We start from the raw sequence: 26,201 nt of genomic DNA on the forward strand, positions 1-26,201 counted from the left end.
GCACAGGAGCCATGCGGGGATGGGGTAGCAGGAAGGGCAGAAGGAGAGGGAAAGAGACAATCTTAAGCGGGCTCCACACTGGGCATGGAGCACAACTTGGGGGTCCATCTTAAGACCCTGAGATCATGACCTGAGCCAAAATCAAGAGTCAGACACTTAACTGAGCCACCGAGGTCCCCTGGACTGAGGCCTTTTTGAAAAGGGCTTTTGCCTGATTAAGGCAGACCCACCTGGGATAATCTCCTTCTCAATTATCTAAAAATCAAATGATTCAGGACCTTCGCTACATATGTAAAATCCCTTTAGCTTTGCCATATAATGAAGGCTAATTATAGGAATTCCATGCATCCTCCAAAGGCCCTACCCCCACTCAAAGGGTGAGATTATAAAGGACACTGCAGGGCTCTAGGACTTTCCAAAGAATGGAGTTGTGGGGCTGGCTCTTACAGGGTCCTTACTCCCCTGATGCAGAGGGGTGGTCCTCCACGCACAAGACGTCACAGAGCAGGTGTTTCCCACATTTCCACCTTCGAGAAACCATCTTTCCTGTTACCACCACAACTACCAATTCCTTAATTTTTTTTTCTTCAAACCAACTCAACGCCTTTTGACTTAAATTGACTTTAAACAGAACTTTTCTGTCTTGAGGATAAATAGAAAGTGGGCATTCCTTGTTATAAATAGAAATAAACCATAAAAATGAATAAAAGATTCCTGGGTTTATGAGTTCCCAGGTATGAAACTGTGGTCTGCTCTTCTCTGTTAAAAAGAGGAATTTGTAAGTGTAGCCTGGGTGGCTCAGTGGGTTAAGCCTCTGCCTTTGGCTCAAGTCAGATCTCGGGGTCCTGGGATCGAGCCCTGCATCAGGCTCTCTGCTCAGCAGAAAAAGAGAGGAAACATATTTTTCCTTTGAGGGCTGAAAGGGAATGAGAAGTGAGCCGTTGTTATGTGTGGGGACCCACGGTCTCACTGGGCACACCTGAGGATGGCATCTACTGTCTGCCTTCTCAGGAGTTTGTGTCCATTTGCTTCTTAGCATAATTCTACCCATATCTGGGAACTGCTCCCAGGATTTCGCTTGGTCTCTTGTCCTGGGAAACCTTAGAAGAGGAAGGTTAGAGGGATAAGGCAGATTAGCTGGGCTTAAGGCCCCTGGTACTCATCATTTTCCTTCCCTAATACACATTCTGGATGATTCTCCATCCCGGCTAACACCTCTGCTAGACTAGGTCTGGCCTGGTGGGGTGACCCAGATGTTCACCCTTAGAGACTGTCATGTCCTTCTCAAGCTGTGGCTCCTGCCTGTGTCTATTTGCCATTGGAATTGGGGAGGGAGTAGCAGGAGATATCCCACTGGGTCCCCTGGGTGCTGAATGGAGTCTCTCTGCCCCAGTGTGTGACAGCACAGGACCGATTACCTGTGCAGAACGGTGACTCCTGTCCTTCCCCACTGGCCTCTAAACACAGAAGCTGGGAGGGGCTGGGTAGCACCTATTGCTGACTGTGGAAAGGGAATGCTGTTCTGTGGCCTGGAAGAAGAGATCCTCCCTTTGGTGCCAGGACATCCAGAGATAAGGGTTCAGGAGCACAGTGTACCCTACTGAACCAAGGCCAGTGACCATGACCATGCCTTTCCTACTTCTACGCCCTGGATCCTGGACCTATGAATTCCACCAGCTGAGGGCCCAGCATCACATATCGGTCACTGATCTAGGGTATGTATTACACTCTGGAGGATGGCACCTCATCCTCTCCGAGTATCATCTCAAGCTGGTACCTCAGCCATGCTTGCCAGTGCTCTACCAGGCTGCCAGCGGATGACTTGTGGCAGAACCACAGGGCCCATTGGCCCATATCCACTGTTGTGCCTCTTCTGCTACAGAATTAGTCCATCAGTGCAATGCTACATTACATAGGACCTTGTCCCCATGGACCAAACTCTCTGTAAGTCTGGCAGGGCTGGCTGAGTCTCTGAAGGCAGGGTGAAAAGAATTCCACTTAATTATCCATCCACCAAATACCTTAAGCTCATCTGGGGACAGTGCCAGAGCGGAGGACCAGCATCAGTCTCCCTGTTGGTAAGCTGGACGGTGAGAGTGGCGGTTGGTGGCTTAGCTGTGGCCAGTGGGCACTCAGGCTCTCGCACTATGCATGGCTTCCACTGCTGCTGTCTACACACCCCGTTGCCAGCCCTGGGGTGATGGAGGACAGAGGCTGGTGACGTCAACGGACCAAGCTGTTCTATCCCTTGGCTGTTCCCTGCCTCTTCTGCCGTGAGAGTTCTCTGACAGATGCTGACAAACAAGGCAAAGGTGTTTTTACTTCCTGGCGCCTCCGGTATGTTATCCGTGTGTCTCTTCCTCAGGACTCTTTATGCCTGATATTTCAGCCTCTTTTGTTCAGGGCCCCATTGGACCAACCAAGCCACTTGCCACCACCCACATGTCTACCTACACTCATACCTTAGGTGGTTTTCCTTCTGCACAAGGTGGTGACCAGCTGTGCCCCCATAAGGAGGACTTCCTCTCATTACTGGCCTTCAGGACCAGCCCCAAGCAAGGCTGCACCAATCCATTTTCAGCCGGAAACCCACATACCAAACCTTACACGGCCATGGACGATGCCCAGGCATTTTCCTTCTCCATCGGTTGATCACTCCAAATGGTTACAGGTGTGCACTGATGGAGAGAGACAGGTGCAATGGTGGTGGGGGGCACAGAGGTCTGAGCCACTTGCTCACACAGCTTCGTCGCACCCTTGGCACTACTCAGTACCTGGGCCCAATCTCAGATGGAAGTGTCCATCTTTGAAGAATTACTCCTGCACCCACTCAAACATGTGGCTTGATGGGGGTAAGAGAACGTTGCTCAGGATGGACCCTTCTAGTTGCATGATCATCAGATGTGGCATGGCTAGGCTTTCTATCCTTACTGGTGCCCAGCCACAAATCAGGAGCTGCTTTTCAAATGGCCAGTAATTCTTGGCTGCAGATGGCTGGCACTTGCTCCAGAACCTTGCTTTTATTGGGTTTTGCCCTCAGTTCCACACGGTGTTTTCCCTCCAGTTCCCTCTAATGCCATAGGCCCTGACAGGTCATATGGTCTAAGCAGTAGGGCTACGGAAACCTTTTCTGCTCTGGGTCCCGCTCAAGGATGGAAGCTTTCTGTGAACCTCTGGGTCAAAGCAGTTGAATTTATAGTCTTTAGAACCCAAAAGTCTAACCAGGAGTTGAAATGCTTTTTCAGAGATAGGGAGTGCAGGTACAATAATGTGTCATCTACTTTTGTCTACGTTAGAGGGGCTCTCCCAGCATGCTCAAACCACTAGTTACCTAATAGTCTCATTGATGTGGTAGAGCCCTAAATATTCATGGGGTTTATCTACTACCCATTGGAGCACAGGTCTCCAAAGTACTTGCCACTTCTCATTGATTCAATCTGATTAACACTGTGTCATGGATACAAAGGGCCAATGGGATGCTCGTGGAATATCCAAATAATCCAGGCCCATTTGACCTATTGTGACAGAGACAACAGAGTTAACGGGGCCCTAGAGGTACCTAGGTGGTACCTTCCTACATAAATACAAACTGAATCTAAGTCCTTCTTGAAAGAGATGGAAAGGAGAAAACTCACCAGATCAGAGGCTGCACAACCTGTCCAAGGCCACGTACTAGCTGAGATATGGCTGAGGCATCATTGCTGCAGTTGGGGTATTTAACCCTGAACTTGATTGACTTTGTGGCCATCCACTGTCCATTCTCCAGCGTCTGTCTGGTATGGTCTAGTCTGGTGAAGCATCATTCTTGATGTTTTTGAGGAGGATACTAATCTTTGGGATACAATACTGATTTTGATTTTTTAATCTGGCCAGGGAGGGAATGGGGGAACAACTTCAGAGGCCTCCAGTGGGACTTCCCTACTGGAAGCTTCTACTTGCCTCCCCACTACCATGTCGTTTGCACTACAGACTAAGAAACCAATGTGGAAGTTCTGGTGGCTACCAAGGATGTTCATTCCAGCTATGCATTTGAGTAGGGGGCTACTATATAAGACAGTGAGCTGGGCTGGACCAGGATCAATTTCCCACCTAGGCACCACAAAACTCTACTCTAACAGAGAGCCAATGATGCTTTGGGTACCCAGTATCAATGTCAACTTGGACCTTGTGTCCATCCATCCTTGAAGTGTCTTGATGCTCCCCTCCCTCCATGTACAGTTGTTCCCGAGTAAATGGCCGCAAGTCCCTTTGGGGAAGGATGAGAAATCATCACCACTCATCCTCGCTGTGCTGTTGTAGGCTCCTTCCTCCTGGAGACCCAGCCTTTCTTGTCAAAGTGGCCTAAAAATTGGCCTATGTTCAGAAATTAGGCGAGGAAGTCTGAATTTATGGGGGTAGCTGCCCTCAACCTCATTCCTCCATCCTCTTGTTTGATTGAACTTGTTTGATTGAACAAGTAAGCAATACCGCAGTTGGCTATCCGTCTGTCTGTCCCCCAGGGCCTCCGTGTTTTCGTAAGCACTTCATAGCTCTGGGTGAGTTAAGCACTCCGACAACACGCCAACCATGACTTCTGTTTTAAAATTGTGTTCACTTTGATTTGGACAGTTAAGCACTCTGTTATTTGCGGATCCCTTGGTCCCACTTCTGCTAGAGATCGCAGTTCGTTAATAGCATCTCCTGCCCTGAGCCCTAGTCCACAGAGAACAGCCATCACTGAGTTTTTTAAGCGTTGGTGTTCCTCTCGCCACTGAATTCCTTGTCACTTCAGGAAACTGAAGAGTCCTCTGAGCCCTTCTACGGGACACAAAGGTTTGAGGCTTTCTGGCCTTATATACTACTTCTACTGCGACATGTCAACTTCTCTGAGCCTTTAATCTGTTCCTCCATCATTAACCGTGGCAATTCATCACTGGTACTTCCCTTAGTGCGAGCCATCGCTTTGCCCAAGCATCCAAGAGCCAACCCAGAAGCATATTGGCCCCAACTACTGGGGCCCTTGCCATGGTGTAAATCCTGGACCGTGGGACAGTACTTCTGTAGTGAGAAACACTCCCCCATCCAGCTCTAAATTCCCCCTTGATCCAGCAGCCCCAGGATCCAGTCCCAATCATGTTCTGCTCATGCATGTTGACTCTGTACTAAAACACTCCAATCTATAGTACCTTTTCCTGTTGGTGCTCCCAGCACTCTCCTAGCTGAGTTATGTGGTGACATGATCCCAGTATTCATCCAGCAGCCAGGAAGGGAGGTATGGGTAGATTGCAAGAGGGACACATGTTACAACTGCATTTTCTCCAAGCAAGGGGAGTGTGAGCTACTTCTTCAGGCCTGGAGTATGCAAGCAGGGGTAGAGTTTTAAGGTTCTTGAGAGCATTAACCAAGATGCCCCTATCCGAAATCTCAGGGTCCCACTCCTTCCCAATTAGTACCTTGACTTTAGCATAACAGACTTGCTGGGGTTGAAAACTAGACTGTCTCTTGAGCTCTGCTACCTCCATATTGAAGTCCTGGGCCTGATCCTCAGCCACACCAGCTGTAAGGGGTTCTTTATATGCTGTTGGAAAGGCTCTCAGATTTACACACTTAGGCTTAAATTAATGATTGGTCACCCTCAACCTTTCATGATCTATCTCCCAGGAACCCTTCTCACTCAGCAAGAACCAACCCTCTCCATTGTCTTTATAACGATCACTTTCCCTGAACCTTTCATATCTGAGCCCCCGAACCCTCAGATTCACTACTATGCACACCAAGGGCTATCTGGACTCTAGCCACACCAGTCAGAGAGAGTCCTCTTTGCCATCATCACAGTAGATGACCCTGTCCCCAGGTCCCATGTTAAAGCCCACTTCTTCGGATCTCTCCTGGCACCAACAACCATGGGTCAGGTGTCTTGGGAAACAGACTCTGAGATGGAACTTTGTATGCAGAAGTTCGTGGGAATGTGCTCATGGAAACCAGAATTCATCACACTGGGAAGGCGAACGTGATATGGCTAGGACAGGGGTCCTGGCAGAGCCCAAGGCAAATCCTGGAGCCAAGAAGCCTTCAGAGCTGACCTGCTTCAGGGCTAGCAGGTCGGGTCTTCACACCTATCTGGGCCCAGTAGTTGCACTGGGGCTGTCGGGGGCAAGGGGACAGGTTTGGGTGAGAGAGTCCCTTGGGATGTTTTCAGTGGTGGGCCAGCAGCAGACCACCACCCTGGAAGCCTGGAGAATGAGCACCCGGGTCGTGGAAGGGGTGCTGGGTGGTTAGCACACCAGGAAAGCACTGGCAGAGAAGGCTAGCAGTTGTATCAAGAAGATGCGTGTCCTTCTGAACCCAGTACATAAGACAACCGGCGGGAAGAGAGAATAGAGAGACATCCACCAAGACAGAGGGGGCATGCAGGCTGGACCAGAAGGGCTCAAATGCCAGGATAAGGACATAAGGCTCTGTCCCTCCTGTGAAGGTTCTAAGAAGGATTATTCTGGGGTTGTCAGGAGCACAGCCAGCCTTGAAGGGGGAGCTAACTCCCAAGTGTCTCTTTGGCTGCATCTCCCGCAGCCTCACTCTGGCCCCCTCACACACCCCACCACCCCCTCCCCCAAATCGGCTGCCTTCAGATTGTCACTCCCCACAGTGCAGCATTCATGCGTCAGTTCTAAATAGTCCCACTGTTCAGCCTTAACGAGAAGTCATACCAATTCCCATGTTTGCTCAGAGAGCACCATATTTCATCGAACCAGAGCCCATGCCGGCTCAGATTACTGACCGAGACAATGTTCTGTAATCCTGCTTTATTCACATGTCACGGCTATTTTAGCAAAACAGAAATGAATGGCCCAAGTCACCCTAGGAAGTAACGGGAGGGTTGGGTTCCCGCCCAAGGGAAGTCATGCTTTCTCCTGCCGCAGTTCTCCGAGGAGCTGACTTTGATTCTCTGAGCTTTTCCCGACTTTAAGAAAGAGAATATGGGCCGAGGAGGAGTCACAAAGTGGGTAGTTATTTCCCTATAAAACCTTAGCTCCACGGATGGATTTTGCCAGAGCAAAAATAAAATCTGTCATTGATTATAAAGTCCTTTGTGCTTGTTATTTCACAGATTTATTACACTCGGGCCTGGCGGCCTGGGGAGGCCCTGGGATTCTTGTCTCCAGCGCCCCTGCAAACTCTTCAGCTGCTTTTTCACAGCTCATACCCCAAAAGGGAACAGGGACTCACTCACAACTCTTTTGTCCTGGAGGGCCAAGAGCTTTGGAAGTCTAGATGAAGAGCCATCAGTCATCCCCCCCAACCGCTGGACAGGGACCCACAGATACCACCGGTAGAGGTCTGTGACTTCCTAATCGTGGAAACATTCTCCTTCTTTTCCTTTTCTTTTTAGCTCTTGGCACTGTGCACTAAGAAATGCATTTCCTCTGCAGAGCAAGGCTGGGCTGAACCTCTCACCAAATCTCCCAGAGTCTGGGTCCGCTTCAAATAGGCTACAATCTCTCTCGAATGCACAAGAAATACAAAGAGTAGTAACAGGATTCATGTTATTTAGTACTATCTTGTGCTAAACCCTTACTAATGATCCTCAGAATACCTTGCTCCTGTCCCCATTTTAGAGCTGGAGAAACTGAGGCCCAGAGAGCTCAAGCAACTTGCTGAGGGCCATACAGTGGTGAAAACAGGCACACAGACCTAGTCATGTTGACTCTCTCACTTCCAAGAATGGGTTGGCATGAGGCCACAGACCCAGGAATACAGCACTGGAGCTGAAACAGAGCCCAGGGCTCAGGCTTCTCACGTAAACGGGAACCTCTAGGGTTCCAAAGAGGCAATGGGGCTAGTGGCAGAGCTAGCAAGAGCTGAAAACTGACTCCACCCCAAGTTAACTGGACAATATCAAGAAACAGTTGCTCGGGAACATTTCATGGGGTGTTTATTTGGGGAGAGATTCAGAGGAAAACAAACGAGCTTGATTCTTAGAACTGTCCCAGGCATGGGGCTTCCTAACCACTGAGCTTCTTCACTTCTTTCTCGGGGTTTTCTGTAAGGAACCCAGAGAGTTTGGCAGACAGATCTGGGAGACTAAGGGCCCCCAAGCAACCTCTTATCTCTCCTGGGAGAGCCCTTTCTGTCCCAGCAGGCAAGTCCAAGACCTCAGTGCTCTTGGTAAGAATAGTGTATGATACTCCCAAGACCCCGATCCTTTTACGAAGAAGCTGTCAGAAATCACAACTCTTGGGACTTGAATCCACAGTCCGCCATCTCAACTCTTATTCTGAGCTACAGCCTGAGCTATTAAAAACAAAACATTCTCATTGGCAACTCCACAATTAGCCTCATTTCCACGCTAGAAACCCTGTTCTGCATGAACTGAATTGCACAGCGATTGTTTCTTGTCTCAGTGATGCTGTTTGCAGGCCGTGCTGAGAGCCAGCGAGGATGTGACCCGGTGGTAATCTGAATTGCTTCACCAAACACATTTTTATCCCATCATCTCGGCTACATGAAAGGGAGCCATAGTGCTCCAGTGTTCAAGACTTTACAGTCCCGCTGTTCAGCAATAAAATGAGGCAAGAAATATTAGCCGTCCCTGGCTGATGCCTTAATTCTTTCCTAACAATTCAGAGAATCTGTACCCTACAGGTTTTAGGGCTGGCTAAAGCCTGACCCTCAGGCTAGCTTGAATGGAGGGGGAATGAGTTAAGGAGAGCAAGAAGGCTTTAATGGACACAGATCCCGAATAGCCCAGCTTGTCCCGGCCTCCTGCAGACTAACCCTCCTTTTCACAGGCCTCGATTGTGTATGGCCCCAGCAGAGACAAAACTACCCATGAGCAGAGGTTACCCCCAGCCGGTACAGGTCAGAGGCATTCTGGGGGAGAAGGGGAGAGGAGGGGAGAGGGGAAGTGAGGGGCACATGGAGAAGGAGGGGAGTGGGGGTGGGGGTGGGAGAAAGGGAGAACTGAAAGTCGGTGCAGATCATTTATAAGGACAGATTCACTGAGTCTAAGACTGTGACTCTGATCATCTCACCTCCAGGCAAGCAGTTTTGGAGGCTGTTTCGCAGAACAAACGGGAGCTACATTGACGGGAAGTTGAATGCCATGTGAGATAATTATCAAAATAAATAAAATGCTTCTCTATAGTTTTCCAAAAGCTACAGGCTTGAGGTTCAGAGGTTTTCAATAGGATAGCCTCTAATTGGACACTGCAAGATTTAAAAAGAATTACAAATAGGTTGCATTTCACACACCAACAGAAGCTTTTTCCAGCAATTTTTCAATTATTGCATTGTGAGCCCTCCAAGAAAAGTAACGATTCTGGCTCACAGAGCCCAAAGTTACCAAGTAAAGGGAACAGGGTGTTCACAAGTTTGCAAACAGTCCTTTGAAATGTAGCATAGGCAGTATCCTAGATAGTTCTGAAAGAACATGGGTTTGAAGAGGTCCTTTCCTTCCCTCACAAGAATTTGTAAATATTTTGTGTGGCCCTTGGACCCCTTTCTGGGTCTGATTAAACCTGTGGACCCCTTTTCAAAAGAATGTTTTTAATATACAATATTACCAAGGAAGCCAATTACGTTAAAATATACTTACCCAAATATTATGAAAAATAACTTGCAACATAGCAATATATCTGCCTTTTTATTAATTCATGGAAATCACAGGCATAGTTAATACCATTGTGGTTGGTTGCTTGCATTTCTAATATTAGGAAATGCTAAGTTTCAGTTACAGGTTATTAAAAATAAAAATGTAAATTTTCCCCATCCAAGTTTGCAGGCCCCCTGAAATTCTATCCATGGACAAGAAACCGCACTGAAAGCATGATGAAGTTCAGGACCTCCTGCCCCAGGGCTAAGAGGAGATGTGGGGCAGGGATTCACTGTACCCTCACTTTATTGTGAAACCTTGGAAAAGCTACTGCTTTCTCTTCTCCTATCCTGATGCTATGGAAACGTTTTGAAAGGCAATTTGAAAAACCACGGCCTTTTCCAGGACAATCCTGATGACTACATGTCCAAAGATTAATAAAGACCTTTGATGTGCTTCTTCAGCAACTGGAATCATTGTTGCCAAAACCAGAGTCAGTTAATGGACTAATTCTGAATTTTAATGTGAATCTTCTTCCAGTTGCCCTGGGTTGGCTGAGTTTGGGGGTTAGGATTTCTCTTTTCAGAGACTGCCCAGAGAGGGTCCGTGTTCCCCTCACTCTTGCATTTTGGATACCCTGCTCAGAGCCAACCTGGTGCACACACATCCCCTTTCGGGTCCTCACGGGGGACCTGTCATCTTGCAACCCCATAGTCATCACATGCCATTACAGGGGCAACCCGGCAGGCGGGCCCCCCTCCCAAGGCCGCCCCAGCCCCCGCGCAACCCTGCGCAGGTTGCGGCGCCAACACACAGGAGCCGGCGGGGTCCTGGGTCTCTGTCTCTTCGCAGGGGAGCGGGGAGCGCGCTCGCCCACGCCCACGCCCCCCACACTCCTGGGCGCACACTCGGGCGCACACCCCTGCGCGCGCACGCCGCCACACACGGGCGCACGCACACCGCAGCCAGCCCAGGGACTACCTCGTCGGCGGCGGCCCCGCGTGGTCTGGGGCGCACAGCCGGTCCCCCCGAGGGCGCCGCCGGCCGCCCCGCCCCGCCCCGCCCCTCGAACCCGCCGAGCCGGGCGCGTTGTGGGTTGCAAAGTTTCGCGGCGCTAGTCCTCAGGGGCGTCGCGTCGGCTCGGGCTTGGCTCGGCTCCACTGGGCTCCGGACGGCCGTGACCGCTGGCCCGGGACTCGCGCGGCTCGGACAGACGAGCGCTCGGCTGCCACCCCGCTCCACTCCGCGCCCCGCGCGGAACTCGGCACCCAGCGCCCCTCGCGCCCTCTCGCCACAGGGTCGGTCCGCAGCCTCCCGTGCGCCCGCGCGTTCTCTCCTCCTCCCCGGCTTCGACCCTTCGCCGCCGCCACCCACCATGGCCCGTGGCCCTGCTCGAACGACCCAACTGCTGCCGCTGCTGCCTCTGCTTCTGCTGCTGCTCCGGGACGCGGGCGGCAGCCACCAGACGCCCGCCTGGTCCGCCCCGCCTGCAGCCGCTGATGGCCAGGCTGGAATCAAGGACCCCTGGCGGTCCCCGGGGGTCGCCGCCACCACTCTGGGCCCTGGCGCCCAAGACATGGTCGCTGTCCACATGCTCCGGCTTTATGAGAAATACAGTCGGAGGGGCGCGAAGCCGGGAGGGGGCAACACGGTTCGAAGCTTCCGGGCCCGGCTAGGTAAGTAGAGGGGGTCCCGGACACCCCCTCCTCTCCTTCTCCCCCTTCCTCACTTGTTCATCTTCCCCACCACTACACCCACTTCTCTTCCTTCTATTCATAGATTCATTCATTCATTCATTCATTCATCATTCACCAAGCACTCTATGCCAGGCCCTGAGCCTCCAGTGGGGACACCAGAGTGGCAGTGACAGAGTTCCTGCCCCTAGGGTGCTGCCAAGACTGGGAGGATGTCCCCCTTCCTGGTGTAGAATACCCCATACACAAGGCTTTAAGCACAGCGTGGAGATGGTTCTGGGCTGGGGAAGCTCATAGGGCTCAGTTGTATTGGCACTTGGCACATGAAAAGGGCACAGAGTGGGAACAGTCAGGTGGGCATAAGGCAGCCTGCATGAAAGTGCCTGACCCGGGCTCAGGCAGGGAACGTGCAACTCTAGCTGGGGGCACTTAATGGGTTCTGGGGCTGGGCAAACAGAGTGAATGGAGAAGGGCCTTGGGGTCTGGTCTTGGGTACACACACTGAGGCCTGCAAGACACTAAAATGAAACGTTCAGACCACGGGGGTTTGTGGAAGGGTCAGAAGCTTGGGCAGTGGGGGCATTGCACTCCCCTCCCACCCTTGCTCTACCTGGGCAGATCCTTTCCCCTGTCTTCTCACCTTGGATGGAGCTAGACAGAGGTCACTTACAGAGTCCTCCCTGCCCTGCTCTGAGAGCACTTCCAGCCTGCGGCCTCAGTCATCTGTCGGCCCAGCTGGCCTACGCCTGCGGGCCCTGGGCAAGCAGAGAGGAGGTGCAGCCTGATGGCAAAGGTGGCTGGAAAACCCTGGTTGGCACAGAGACCACCCATGGTCACAGAAAGCCATTCCAGAAAGTGTGGGTAGGGGTCCGCAGAAGGCCTTGTGGGGGAAAAGACCACTCATCGGGAGAAAAAAAACTGCTGGTCTCTAGGGACTGATCCCTCCTGAGGTGGAGAGGAGCAAGTTCAACAGTTGGGACCAGACAATTTGGGATCAGGTCAGCCACCTCTCAACTGCTGGCTGTGGGACTCAAGGTGACACCTGTTGCCTGGGAAGCTTGGCCTTGCATGATGGTGACCTGGGGAATACCTGCCACAGAGAGGCCTGTGCCCCCATCTTCCACTGAGCAGACCACTGGGTACAGTTCCTGGACTCCATCCTCCCTGGTACTTTTTCTTCATCACATGGGGTCCATTTCCGGAGCATCATTATTAAATTAAGCCACTCAAGAATCATCTAGCATGAACATGACCTTGGGCAAATCATTAAACCTCTATGGACTTTACTGTACTCATCAACAAAATAGGCAAGTCATGCCAGTGTCTTTCCTATGGGGTTGCCCAGAGCCTAGCACTGGCCCAATTAGGTGTCCGTGCATGTTGTTCCTATGGAATTACAAAACATTTGTGTTCATATAGGTGTACACTTGACCTTGCATCCATTAACTCAGTCCTCAGAGCCTTGTAGTTGAGGAAAGCAAGGTCAGCAAGGTCCGTCCTGCAACAGGGGTGAGGATGTGCACTGAGTACATTCACTGCTGCAGCCCCCCGCACCCCCCCCCCCGGCCCCCGGCATGGAGGTGCTCGATCTTGTTTTTCTGTTTGCACAGAACAGGGGTAGCACAAGTAACACTGACACATAGACGTTAACCCTGAAAAGGACCTGAGGACAGTGTTTTACATCCAACCCTCCCATTTTACAGATAGGAAAACTGAGGCTGCGGTAGGGGGCCATTCACAGCAGCAGGGGCTGGCGTCTCCCATGTACCAAGCCAATGTCATTCCCACTGCTAGCCTCCTCTTCCCACCTCCATCAGAACTCAGCCCAGGACTTAGGACACAGAGGGTACAGCAGACTATTCTCTGGGAGATCAGGAGTATTGTGGACCAGTCTGCGACTGTCTGACAAATCCAGCATGCTTATCTGGAACCATCTGACAGCCATGGGTACAAGTCCCAGCTCCACCAGCTTTCTCTCTCTGAGCGTGGGTTTCTGTGCACACAGTTCAGAGGGGAAGGGTCAGTAGGATGAGGGAGATTTGTGCCTGACATCTTAGATGCAGGCAGTTTGGTTTCTCACCTCCTCCCTTGATTCACATTATCAAGTGGTTCACACCCCGCCCCCCTCAGAGATGCCTGCTTTGTGAGCCACTCCCTGGGGCTGTGAGGAACAGTGAGCCTGGGCAGGGACTCCTCATCTTCTGTACGAGACACCAATGGGGTGGGGGGGGGGGCTTTAGCTCCGGTCCTGGAACATTCCAGCACCATCCTGTGGCATGACAGTGGCCTCTGCAGCCTCGGTGCGTGCGGTAGGCCCTGCGGCCCTGGAGGCAATGGAGCCAGTCGCTCGCCGGCCACCAGGCAGTATGGCTCAAGTTCGGAGTGCCGGCCCTGAGCTGGGCTGTGAGCTGGAGTGCGGAGCTCCAGATGCTGAGTCTGTGACCAGGGAAAGGGGCTAAACTTGGCCATGACTCAGTTGTTTTTTGTGTTTTGTGTTTTGTGTTTTTTCACTTTTAAAATGGGGCTAGCATTGCTCCTTCCTTATAAGGTTTTTAAAATGAACTGAGGTATGTCAAGTGCTTAAGACAGTGCCTTGGGTGTGGGTTCAGTAATTTATTAGATGCTATTACTATTACTTTAGCCACCCGTTCCTCCCTCCCTTCCATTGCTCCCTGAAGTGTGTCTTCTTTCCTATTAAGCCTACAGCAGTGGAGAGCGCTTCGGAGCCTGACCCTAAGGCTTAAGGTTAGACCTTCCCCCCTGTCTTAAACAACTGTGTTTAACTCTAAGCTTTTCCACTGACCTGTATGAAATTGGGCAATTTACTTAACCTCTCTGAGCTTGATGTCTTCATCTTTAAATGAGAATAATAATACATACCTGTCTACCCACAATGCCAAAGGTCACGTTTGTTCAGTTCCCCAAGTATTTCCCGGGCATCTCATTAGGCGGCAGGTGCTGCAAGCTCAGAGGACGCAAAGATGCACAGACCCTTGGCCTTGCCCAGAAAAGTGCACGAGCTGGGGGGAAGTCAGAAGTAAGCGGGAGAGTATGGGCAGCAGAACAGGGGACACAATGCCATGGGGAGGGGCTGTTGGTCTGCTTGGGATCCAAGGGAGGACACTGACCCAGCAGGGGGAGGGCTGGCGGGGAGGGGCCAGGGAAGCCTTCACAGACCATGTAGGGCTCCAGATAGACTCTGAAGGGCAGGTGGTGCTTGGCTGGGTATAGAAGTGAAGCAGCCTACTGTGTGCTGGGGACCGTGAGGAATTCCGTTTCCGTGAAGAAACAGTGAGAGCAGAGAAGCAGGAGCTGGAGGTGGACCAGCAGGCCCAAATAGGCCATTAAGAGTCTTGATGGGCCTGAGTTTGGCTGCCGCAGTGGGACAGTATACAGTGTGGAAACAGTGGTGGGGGCAGAAGGGCAGGGAAGGGGAAGAGGAAGGGAGAGAAAGAGGGAAAGAGAGACGCAGAAGGTGGGAAGAGAAGAGTATGAAATCAATTCACTCTTATCTGGAAACCATAGAAAATCACCGTAAAGAAAAGAAGTCATTCCTAATCACAAACCCAAATATGACCAGAGTTAATAGTTTAGTGGAATATAAATAATATATATCATATGTTGCGTAAATATATTACCATATTCTATACATTACGTATTATAGATACATTCTATTTTACCTTAGTAAGATTGTATCCTTAACATGTAGGTAAAACTTGCTATATCCTAATTTACTTATTTTTTTTTAAAGATTTTACTTACTTATTTGTCAGAGAGAGAGAGAAACCGCACAAACAAAGGAGAGCAGCAGGCTTCCCGCTGAGCAGGGAACCCAATGTGGGATTTGATCCCAGAACGCTGGGATCATGACCTGAGCCTAAGACTGATGCTTAACCAACTGAGCCACCCAGGCATCCCACTATATCCTTATTTAAAGTCACTTCTTTTTTTCCCATTACTGGTCATCCTGAACTGTTTTTCATGCCTTTCAGCCATTGTAATTATTCCTATGGAAATGGCTTCCTCCTGTGGTCTTGACTTTTTCTTACTGACAAATAGAGGGGTTTTTCTATAGTAAGGATGCTGACTATTCATCTATAATAGATGATTTCCCTGTGAAGCATGTGGGTGACATGAGTGGTGACAGGGATCTAGGGTTGCGGTGGCAGTGCAGGTAGGGCCGCGGGTGAAGACGGTGGTGGAGGGACGCAGAGTTCAGGATGGTTGTGGAGAAATAGGACGCCAAGCCAGCAGGAGCTGGGATTGGTTAGATGCAAGAAGGGAGAGCCCGTGGGACTCTGGCTCCTGCTGGAGGGGTGGACGGGTGGCAATGCCTCCCATTGGGCATGAGGACAGGGAGCAAGGATGTGGTGCTCTGAGAGCAGTAGCAGCTGATGACACCACATGCCCAGTATGCTCTGAGCATGTGTTGGGTACCAGGTACTATGATGTGAGCTCAGCAGAGATGATCTTACAACTTTAGGAAGTGCCTACAAACCCTCTGCCCAGTTTACAGATGTGGAAACTGAGACCCAGAGAGGCTCCATGATTTGCCTAAGGCTCCTCAGCTAGTAAGTGATGTAAGCAGGATTTCCTCTGAGGCCTGCCTGAAAATAGACACTTGATACATAGTCATTCTCTTCCCTTCTGTGCAGCACCCCTGGTGACCATGGCTCCCTTCTTCCAGCTTACATTGGTGATTGAATCTTTAGCCCCACATTCTCACTCTGGTCACCCTGATGGCTGTTTCCAGGGCAGTGGATGAAGGGACAAATCTCCGCATGGCTTAGACTCTATTCCTGTAAGACAGAGCAGACGGAGAGTCCTCTTGGCCTGAAGGTTTGCCAGGAGGGTGCCTGGAGGGACCCATGGATTGGAGCCACCTCTTCCCACCTCAGATTCCCCACTACTCTTAGGAAGAAGACTGCATGCCCTCGGAGTGGGGCCAGTTAGGATTCTAAGATTTCTAAAAATCCAAAGAGAGAATAGCTCACCTAAATAAAGTTAGTCCTTTCTTTCTCGGAGAGTTAGAACTCCAAAACATCCACATAATGACTTGTGTTTGCAAAATGTTTTGTACTTCACAACACCTGGTCTTTGTTACATTCGCTGTTAGGTAGATAACCATTTTGACCTGAGTAAACAGGGGAGCATGGCCTTGGGATCAGACACGCCCTGGCCTGCCCCTTTGCAGCTGGGTGACTTTCAGCAAGTTAGATATCCTTCCTGAAGCACGATGTTTTTCCAGAGAATGAATGACCCACCTGCTCTCCTCTTAGTGAAAATGGGGAATCAAACATGCATACACACTTGGAGCTTGGACCTCCATAACTGGTAAACGGTATTATTCCCATTTTAAAGACAAGAAAACTGAGGCTTAAGCAGAAATCACTGGACAAAGATCCTGCTGTCCAATGTCTCCAGTTGGTTTTGTATCATTAGCTCCATCTTCCCATAGAATGAGGCTTTCTGGACTTTCAGGATGTGTTTGCTGAGCCTGAGGGCAGCAGGTCAGGGATTCCCCTTTGTTAACTGAAGCAGATCTAGCAAAGACTCCATGCTTCCCCGCCATTCACCACTCACTTGTGTGCACCGCCTCTCACTCAGTCTCAGGGCTGGGATCTGGGGATGCAGCCGCACGCAGAGCTGGCAAAGCTCCACTCCCTTGCAGTTAGTGTTCCACGGGGGAACAGAAATAACAACAAAGAGATACGTATCAGGATGCTGAGAAGTGACATGCAGACAAATGAAGCAGGGGACAGAGTGATGGGTTTCTCTTTGGGCCATAGGAGCCAAGGGTGCCCTTTATTAGAGATGCCCTTTGAGTGGAGAGCTGAAGGTGAGGGGGCGGGGCCCGGAGGAGGAGGGGCGGGGCGATGGCAGAAGGAACAACCTAGGCAGAGGCCCTACTGGGGAGCTTCCTGTTGGAGGGACCAGGAGCCAGGGTGACTGAGGCAGAGATGAGGGTGTAGAAGGAGGAAGGCCAGGTCGAGCAGGGCCTAGGCAAGGGGTTTCATTTTGCTTTCGGGGCAGTGGAGGGCTGTGAGCAGGGCAGTGGCCTGTGAGTGAATGCATCCAGCAATCCCCGGGCCTCACTTGGACAGTGTTCTGTAAAGCTGTGACACGACAGCAGAAGGGCATCATCACGATGGCCCATCGTCTCATCCTTGGGCTGAGCCCCTCTGGTCAACTTTTCCAGGACCCCAGTCTGTGCAACACTGAACCCAAAGTAGGAGTTTCCTAAATGTTTCGTGAGAAAGGGAGGGAGGCTGGGAGAGAAGGAAGAAAAAGAGAAGGAAAAGGACAAGAGGGAGGGCGGGGGAAGGGAGGACCTTTTCTTGCTGACCATGAGACATGGCACCAGCACACTTCACAGGAAATAGGGATAGCTCTTAGGGGCTTCTCCTTTGAGGCCTGGGCCTATGCAAGCTGGAGACTTCATGTAGGTTCCTCTTCTCTCGTCACAGCCCAGAGACCCCTGCATGGCAGGCATACAGACACAGAAAACAGAGCCAGTCTGTGGCCCTTCACACGCTGGGAAATGGAAGTGACCCGTCTCCTCCTTCTTCCCACAGAGAGGGTCTCCAGGCAGCACGGTGCCTCTTGAGGGACAAGCTCCCTATGGCAAAAGGTGTTCAAGCCACACAGGAGAAGGACTCCTGTCCTGAGTGGGATTGATCAGGCTGGGTGACCTCAAAGGCCCCTCCCCCATCAGTCTCAGAGGACACTCTCCATGGTTCTCTGGCTGAAGAGGAGCCGTATCTGCTGCCCCTCCCCCACATCCTGTGCAGGAATAACCATCAGGGAAGGCCAGTCCCCCTTCAGGCACATCTTGTTCCTCAGGGGCAGGCCTCCCAACACCATCCTTGGGCCACACTTCCTCAGACCAAAGCTGCTGTTCCTGGTATGGTGGTCACAGTCAACCTTCTTCATAGACCTTCCAGTCCGTTAGCTCATCACTGGGAGGGTGGCTGAGCTGCCTTTCCACTGTGGAGGCCTGTCCCTGTTGCCCCAGTCTGCTGTGCCCTTCCTTACCAAAGGCTGGAAGTTCCTAGGCCAGAGATGCTTGCCTCCTGCTGCAATGGGCCAGCTCTTTAGAAAGTGTCCAAAATGTCTGTCCTAGAGCCTCCTAACACATTTCTTAGCAAGGAATCTGTAGCAGACAATAGACTTCAACTAGATGAAAGAAAAAAAAAAAAAAACACTTTATCTGTCTTGTTAGCTAGCTGGGTTACAACTCAGATAATTTGGATCACTGAAGGGATACCAAGTTGGTAGAGGGAGAGAGCTTGCTTGCTCTACCAGCCTTGGTCCTTTAGATGAAAGTGGCAGGGAACCGTACTTAGGGGCTCCTTCTTGGTGCCCAGCATACTATTTATCTATACTCTTTATTTAATCCCGCAAACAATCATGTGACACAGAGATCCCACTATCCATCTGAGGCAGATGAGCTTGGTGTGGTCCTGATGTGGCCTGGAGACCTGGTTCCTAGGGCCCTGTCTAGCTTGGAGGATGAGGGGTTTGTCCTCTTGGTGACCTTTCACCCCACCCACACATCAGCCCTAGATAGATGAATTTGCCTGATGGTTAGAGTCCTCTGGGATGCTGGTTAAAACACAAATCCCTTGGCCCCATTGTCCCAGACCCTCTGAATCAGTATCTCTAGGGGAGGAAGGCAGAGAGCAGAATGTTGGGGAAAGCGCAGATCTGGAGCTGAGACACGGAAGGCTGCAGCGTCTGGAAAGGCCAAGTTTAATCGGCCGTCAAGGCCCTGCGCTGCTCCTTATGTGTGGAGCATGGTGAGGGGCTGCCACTCTTGTCCCGTGGGTTTGTTCCGAAGGTCAGGTAAGGCAGGGTCTTTAGAGTGTCATCTGAATCTTGACTAACATTTATCAGGTCCTCGTGGATATGCTATTTCCTTCCTTCCTCTCTTTCAATGTCCCTCAAGAGTACATGACAGTTCCTAATCGCAATAGAAGGAAACAACCTTAAAAGGAAGATTTTGATTAAAAAAACAAACCAACCAACCCCAAACCAAAAAACAAATCTCAGCTGATTCTGTGGGTACAGGTGTCCGGGAACCAGGCCCTTTGGGCTCGGCATCCCTGTACACATACACAGTCCTGTGCTTCGGAGCTCTGTACGTAGGGCAGCTTTACCCAGCAGTCTGTACCCGGGGACAGACACCCAGCAGCAGGAAGTAGAGCAGTGGGGGAGGCAGCTACCCTGGCAGCTCTGGTCTCCCGCCAGCCTGCAGGATCACAGTGAGGCCTGGGAACAACTCCTCCCTCCTACCCGAACCCTCCAGAGGACAGGGCCATTCAGAGAACTCATGCTGCTAGGGCTCGGTGCGGCTTCCTGGGGCCACAGATGAGGGTTCTGTGCCTCCTGGCCCTGGGGTACACCTGGGAGAACCAGGCAAGAAGGAAAAGGTGCTTGACAGCCCCAGGGATGTCGGGCCTGGAGCTTTCTCAAGCTGCAGACTGGATGTTTGAAGAATGCCAGGCCTTCTCATGATACGGGCCTCTCGAGAGCTAAGCTGGTCTTTGTAGACTTTGTCGAGTGGCCTTGTGCAACCCTGAAATTGCTCTTCCTTTGTCAAACAAGCTTGACAAGCCCTTGGGCAGACCATGTAGGAGAAGCCCAGACCACTGCGCCCTCAAGTCCAGTTTCCTTCAGAAGGCACTCGGCACACGGGGGATTCAGGGGCGCTCGGCCTCACTCACCTCGTTTTGAAGAATGACCGCATTTAATATTTGTGAACTAGAGGGCTGGGTACATATGGTAGGCGAGGGGGCTCTCTCACAGGGCCTGCACCTGACTCAGAGCACCCCGAAAACCTGACGCCACCTTCTCTCCTCCCCAGAGGCATCAGTGGCATTTGTGCATTTGTGTGTCGAGGGCGCTGGAGTGCAGGGAGAGGACGCACAGAGGCGTCTGAGCACTCCCCACCCCCCATCTGCTACCTTTTCCTTTTTGTAATGGGATAGTACTAAACCCCAATCCCTCTGACCTCAATTCCTCATCTGTTCCTTGAGGATCAGTAAGGGCGCCCTCTTCAGTTTACTGTGAGGATGACCTGAGATAGGAAAGCCTGGCTGGCCTGGAGGGGCTCCCTAAATGGACACACTTCCTCCATCCCAGCCCTGGGTGGGAGACCCCGTGAACACCGGGATGGACCTATCTAAGAAAGAACCTAACCTGTTGTGGTCTGTTCTGCCCTCACAGAAATGGTCGATCAGAAGGCTGTGTATTTCTTCAACCTGACTTCCTTGCAGGAATCAGAAATGATCCTCTCAGCCACATTCCACTTCTACTCGGAACCTCGGTGGCCCCGGGCACGAGAGGTACCCTGCAAGCAGCGGGCCAAAAACGTGTCATGCCGCCTCCTGCCCCCGGGCCTGCCTGCACGCCAGCACCTGGTCTTCCGCAGTCTCTCTAGGAACACGGCCACACAGGGGCTGCTCCGCGGGGCCATGGCCCTGGCGCCCCCGCCACGGGGCCTGTGGCAAGCCAAGGACATCTCCCCCATCGTCAAGGCAGCCCGCCAGGATGGCGAGCTGCTCCTCTCTGCCCAGCTGGATCCTGGGGAGAAGGCCCCAGGGGTGTCCAGGCCAAGCCCCCACGCACCTTACATCCTCATCTACGCTGACGACCTGGCCATCTCAGAGCCCAACAGTGTGGCAGTGACGCTGCAGAGATATGACCCCTTCCAGGCTGGAGACCCGGAGCCTGGCACGGCCCCCAACAGCTCGGCGGACCCCCGTGTGCGCCGAGCCACGCAGGCCACTGGGCCCCTCCAGGACAATGAGCTGCCAGGGCTGGACGAGAGGCCGGCGCCCGCCCCCCATGCCCAGCACTACCATAGGCACGAACTGTGGCCCGGCCCCTTCAGGGCCCTGAAGCCACGGCCAGGGCGCAAGGACCGAAGGAAGAAGGGCCAGGATGTGTTCATGGCCTCCTCGCGGGAGCTGGACTTCGACGAGAAGACGATGCAGAAAGCCCGGAGGAAGCAGTGGGCTGAGCCGAGGGTCTGCTCCCGCAGGTATCTGAAGGTGGACTTCGCAGACATCGGGTGGAATGAATGGATCATCCTACCCAAATCCTTCGACGCCTACTACTGTGCGGGGGTGTGCGAGTTCCCCATGCCCAAGGTAGGCCGTCTGAGCAACACCACTGCGTCTAGCCCCTTGCCTGGCTGTGCCTCCCAGCTCTGCCCCTCCTGGCAAATCTCGCTGTCTTGTGACCTATTTCCCAGCTGTGAACTGGGCATTGGAAGACCTCCCATCTCTATTCAAGGTGGGAATGGGTAGGCAGAGGTCCTCGGGAGTCAGCCTGTCAGGGGAATACAGCCCACAGATGGATGTAGTTTGGCTGGGCTTTTGAAAGGGCTGACTTACTGAGTTTGAATTTTAAATCTGAACATACCTTCTTTCAAAAAGCAGAGAATCCATCCCCATAGGTGTGTGTTCCCACATAGCAATGGCCTTACAGAGCTTGATTACACGCTGCCCAACCCCCACTCCCCACACCGTAGGCAAGACAGGCCTCTGAAGCCCCTTCCTCTGCAAGGCTCTCATTTCTGTTCCTGGCCTGGACCTCAGGGCGTTGGGGTCTGTGACCAGCAGAGTTAGCCTCAGTGGCTTCCTAGGGACTCCTCCCCACCCCTACCCACCCCTGCCTCCCACAGAGGAATGGAGACTCAGGGGGCAACTAGCTCTCACTGCACACGAGTCTGCAGGCAACACGGCACACGGCTCTTTCATCTACCGTGCTGGCCCTGGGTTTGCAGAGTCTCCCCTTCCCTGCAGACTGGGTTGCGGCTCTGTCCATCCATCTCCCCACGGCCAGAGCTGGGTGGGCTGGCTGCCAGCTGAGGTCGGCCCTCCCCACGGAGTGCACACTTTCCTCCTGCTTAGCTCCTCTGCTGAGTTCCAGGTCATTCTTTCCCCTTCCAGAAAGGAAGTCCGTGCATAAATCCAATTTGAATGTAAATAAATCAGTCGCTGGGATTTCCAGCTGCAGACATGGGGCAGCATTAACCTGCTTGGGAATTAAGGGGCTTTTCTTGCATGTGCAAGGGAGAGGAAGGGAGGTGCTGGACAGAGAGACAGGTGTGGGCTGGCAGAACCTAGCACAGGCCTGGGCAGCTGCCGGATGAGCAGTGAGCAGACTCCAGCTGGCTGACCCAGGATTCACCTTATCAGTCTGGCTGGCTGCCTGCTGCCTTCCCTGACAGCGGCCAGAGCCCACAACTCAGACATCCCTACCTTGCTGTCCTCCCCACCTCCCCATGCAAGGGGCCTTTCTCATCAATGCGCTACATATAAAACTCCCTTTGGCCCGCAGTGAGCTGAAACTCCCGTGGCTTGGTCCTGTTTCTCGTGTTGGAAGTGCTTGAGAACAGCCTTCTCTGTGTTTGTGGCTGGGCCCCCGACTCCTCTGGGTGTGCGAGGCTGCCCGGGGAGGGAAAGAAAGCCTGCACGGCACATGCAAGCATGGTTTCCAACTTTCTATGACTTTTGGATGCTTCCTAGCTGAGGGGTCTGGGTCAAGCTACTTAGACATTTTAAACCTCCCCTTATTCATGGGTAAAATTAGGGTAATGCCACCCCATAGAGTGGATGCTATGACAAGATGGAGTGGTGAGGTGGGGCAGCCACTGACACCCCACAGTTAGACCCATCTGGGAAATGTGCACTCCAGCCCCCTTGTGCTAGTGCACCCACACCAGTGGGCCTTCCGCTCCAGGACTAAGAACACGCTCCCACGGGAAGCGTGTCGGAACTGCTGGGACTGTGAAATGTGGGAGGCTGCTGCCGGGGCAGAGTAGCTGGGCATCACCATCTGGACAGTTCCTGCCCAAGTCCAAGGGCTCCTTGGGGATGTGCGATACGCAGGTGCCCCCAAGTGGTCATTCATGTAGGGATGTGACTTCTCTCCGGGAGACCCAACGGGCAGGAAGGCCTGAGGCTTTGGCACACCTCCCTGGGACTCAGTCTGTGGCTGACTTCAGAGGAAACGTGTGCCCCTGGAATCTTACCTTTTCTTCTAGTTGGACACCTTTTCTGTGGCCTCTATCGAGGATGTGCAGGTGGCAGAGCGGGTGGGTGAGGGCTGAGCGCCTAGGTAACTGTGCTCCTTTCCTCCCTGGCAGATTGTCCGCCCGTCCAACCACGCCACCATCCAGAGCATTGTCAGGGCTGTGGGCATCGTCCCGGGCATCCCAGAGCCTTGCTGTGTTCCTGACAAGATGAACTCTCTTGGGGTCCTTTTCCTGGATGAGAACCGGAACATGGTTCTGAAGGTGTACCCCAACATGTCTGTGGAGACCTGTGCCTGTCGGTAAGACCAACCACTCCGGGGTAGAAGGAAACCGCCCTGCCCCACTTCCAGCAGGGCAGCATCCTCAGGGCCTTCCGGAGTAAGGGCTTCATGAGGGATATAGCTGCATATGTGGGGCAGAGCTCACAGGCACCCTCACCGGGTTCCAGAAAGATCTGTCCCCCAGGGCCCATTCTGGAGTCTCTCATTGCTGATGACTTAGCTCTCCACATGCCAGTCTGAATCCCCTGAAGGGAATTAGCCCTTGCCTGAAGGCTGCTCATGGTTCATCCCCTCTGCTCTGAAGAACGGAAAGTCAAACGTGGCCACCATGTCGGCTTTTGTGACCATCATCTCATAACCAGCGAAGAAGGCTGCAAATGTGAGGACACCTGCTCTCGTCACAAGGAATGAACCTCTGTTCAGACAGTCAGTTGAAAACACTTTGGGCCACATACTGATACTGAGACACAGCGCCTCAATAATGATATGAACTTTGAAACTCTACTACAAAAGCTTTCACACATACAGTATGCACGTATAACCCATTGTGGTTTTGTTTTCTTAATATATACTTTATTTTAAAATAAAGAGGAGGGAGTGGACACCATTCCCACAGAGGTAATCAGGCTGGTTAAGTGTGCATTGTTTAAACCTGTTTATTGAAATAACACGTGCAGTAATATGTTGGAATACTAAAAAATAACCAAGATTTTTATATTTTTGTAAGTTATACTTTCTATACTGTAGATTGTGTATGTTATGTGTTTTTATGGAAAGCTAATAAATTGAAGGTACAGTGGTATCTTGAAAAACTGAATGTCACCCATTTCAGAATATGGATAGATCCGCACCTACAAATATGCCATCTTGGTGGCCACTGGGCCTTGGTTAGGAGCGGAGACCCCCTAGGCCTCTCTACACCTTCTTGTCTCTATCCTAAGCTCTGGAAACCAGCTACCCCATGCCTTCCAGCATCATCCTACCCACCCACTTTGCTGCACAGATGCCATCCTGGACTCCTCCAGGCAGGACAGGGCCCCAGGCAGGCAGAGTGGTCCCACAGAGCTTCCTCACTTCCTTAGCTTCAGAGGGGACACTGAGCAATGGAACGATGTCTAAGACATTTAAAGGAATATCTGAGGTGTCCTGGGTAGAGACCTCTTACTTGGGGTAGTTCAAGGAAGAGATTCAATCAGAAGCAGTCAGGAGTATCTCCTAAGGTCCAGGGGCTCCTGCTTCCCCATCAGCAGCCCCATCGCAAAACAGCTTCCCATAAATGGTTTTCTTGCCCCCGAGCTGACATCACCCCAAGCAGACATCAACTCTAGTGCCCAAAGCTGACTGACCAGCATTTCTGAAGGAGAACCTGGGTCTGACTTGGGGCAGGTGTATAATAGCCCTTCAGGTGGGACCTGAGACGGTGATGCAGCCCCAAGTGTTACTCGGAGGACTCTGAGAAGCCATGAGCAGTGCCCTGAGGGGACACTTAGGAGCAGGAAATAATCCCATGGCATCTATCTTAAGTCAAGCTTCTGAGCTGAGCGTGTCTGGGCAAGGGATAGATGAGGAAATGCTCCCAAGAGAAACAGGCAAGGATGGGGGGACGCTGGTCAGGAGGCCAAGAAGCCAAGCATCCCAGATCCTGGCTCTTGTGGGAAGCTCTGGAGCTTAATTATAACTGAGGGTTCGCCCCGCCTTGAAGCAAGGGAGGTGGACATTCAGACCTCTTCTCCAGGCGGCGCCCAGTGGGGAGATGGAAGCTTCCAGTTCTCTGGCCCTCTTCGTGGTCGCTCTAGAAGCCCATGTGGCCTCTGAAGAAGGCTGTGGCGGCTGCAGCTGAGGGCAGAGCAACAGACCCTGGAAGGAGAGCCCAGAACAGGTAGGTGGGGGAGGGAGGGGCTGCGGGTCCCCCAGCGGAGCCCAGCAAAGTCTGCCTAGCGTCTCCTCCGAAGCACTACAACTGGTCGTGTGGGGACAGCAGCCCTGGGCACGCAGCACCGCCCCCCCCCGCCCCCCAGGCAAAGATCAGGTGGTCCTTAGCACACACGCTGCCTGATTCCTGCAGGGACTGCGCTGGGCCTACAGGACCCATGCCCTGGGTGCTGGGCTGTCTCAAGCTGATCTGCACACGGAGCGTCTGGCTCGCCACATCTAATCCTTTTTGGAACAGAACAGGATATATATTAATAGCAAAATGAGTAAAAATATTGCAACTTGATAAGGCTCCCAAGGCCCTTCTTCTCAATATAGATTCTTGCTTATTCCTTGTGCCTCTCAGTTTTTTCTCATTCACTGCTCCCCTTCTATTTCATGATGAAGCTGGGGTGTCCTGTAAGAGTTCTGTCTTATGCTTTCTGGCCTTCGCAGTTCCTGGGAGATCTGGGTTACCCCCAAACCCTACAGCTTCTGCAAGCCTTTATGTCCGGTTTGCAAGGCTGGGGGGCAGGCTGGGAGGATCCGTCCCTGTGTCCAGCCATGCAGGGGCTCCACGCTTGTGCCAGGATGGATGTTCCCCAGCAGTGATGACTTTGGAGTGTGCTGGAAGGAACTGGTATCTTCGGTGGCTGCTAACCTTTATAAAGACCTCACGGTTCAGATACAGCATCCTG

At 52.2% G+C, this 26,201-nt stretch overlaps 1 protein-coding gene across 1 annotated transcript; it reads left to right on the top strand.

Moving 5' to 3' along the window:
• Positions 1-10,651: 10,651 nt before the first annotated feature.
• GDF10 (growth differentiation factor 10) lies at positions 10,652-24,399 on the top strand. Its single transcript, XM_080823654.1, has 3 exons — positions 10,652-11,247; positions 20,494-21,419; positions 23,423-24,399. The coding sequence occupies exons 1-3, from the start codon at positions 10,947-10,949 to the stop codon at positions 23,612-23,614; spliced, it is 1,419 nt and encodes a 472-aa protein (XP_080679780.1). The 5' UTR covers positions 10,652-10,946; the 3' UTR covers positions 23,615-24,399.
• The last annotated feature ends 1,802 nt before the right edge of the window (positions 24,400-26,201 follow it).

The sequence above is a fragment of the Martes martes genome (assembly GCF_963455335.1).
Source record: "Martes martes genome assembly, chromosome: 14".
Classification (NCBI taxonomy): Eukaryota; Metazoa; Chordata; class Mammalia; order Carnivora; family Mustelidae; genus Martes; species Martes martes.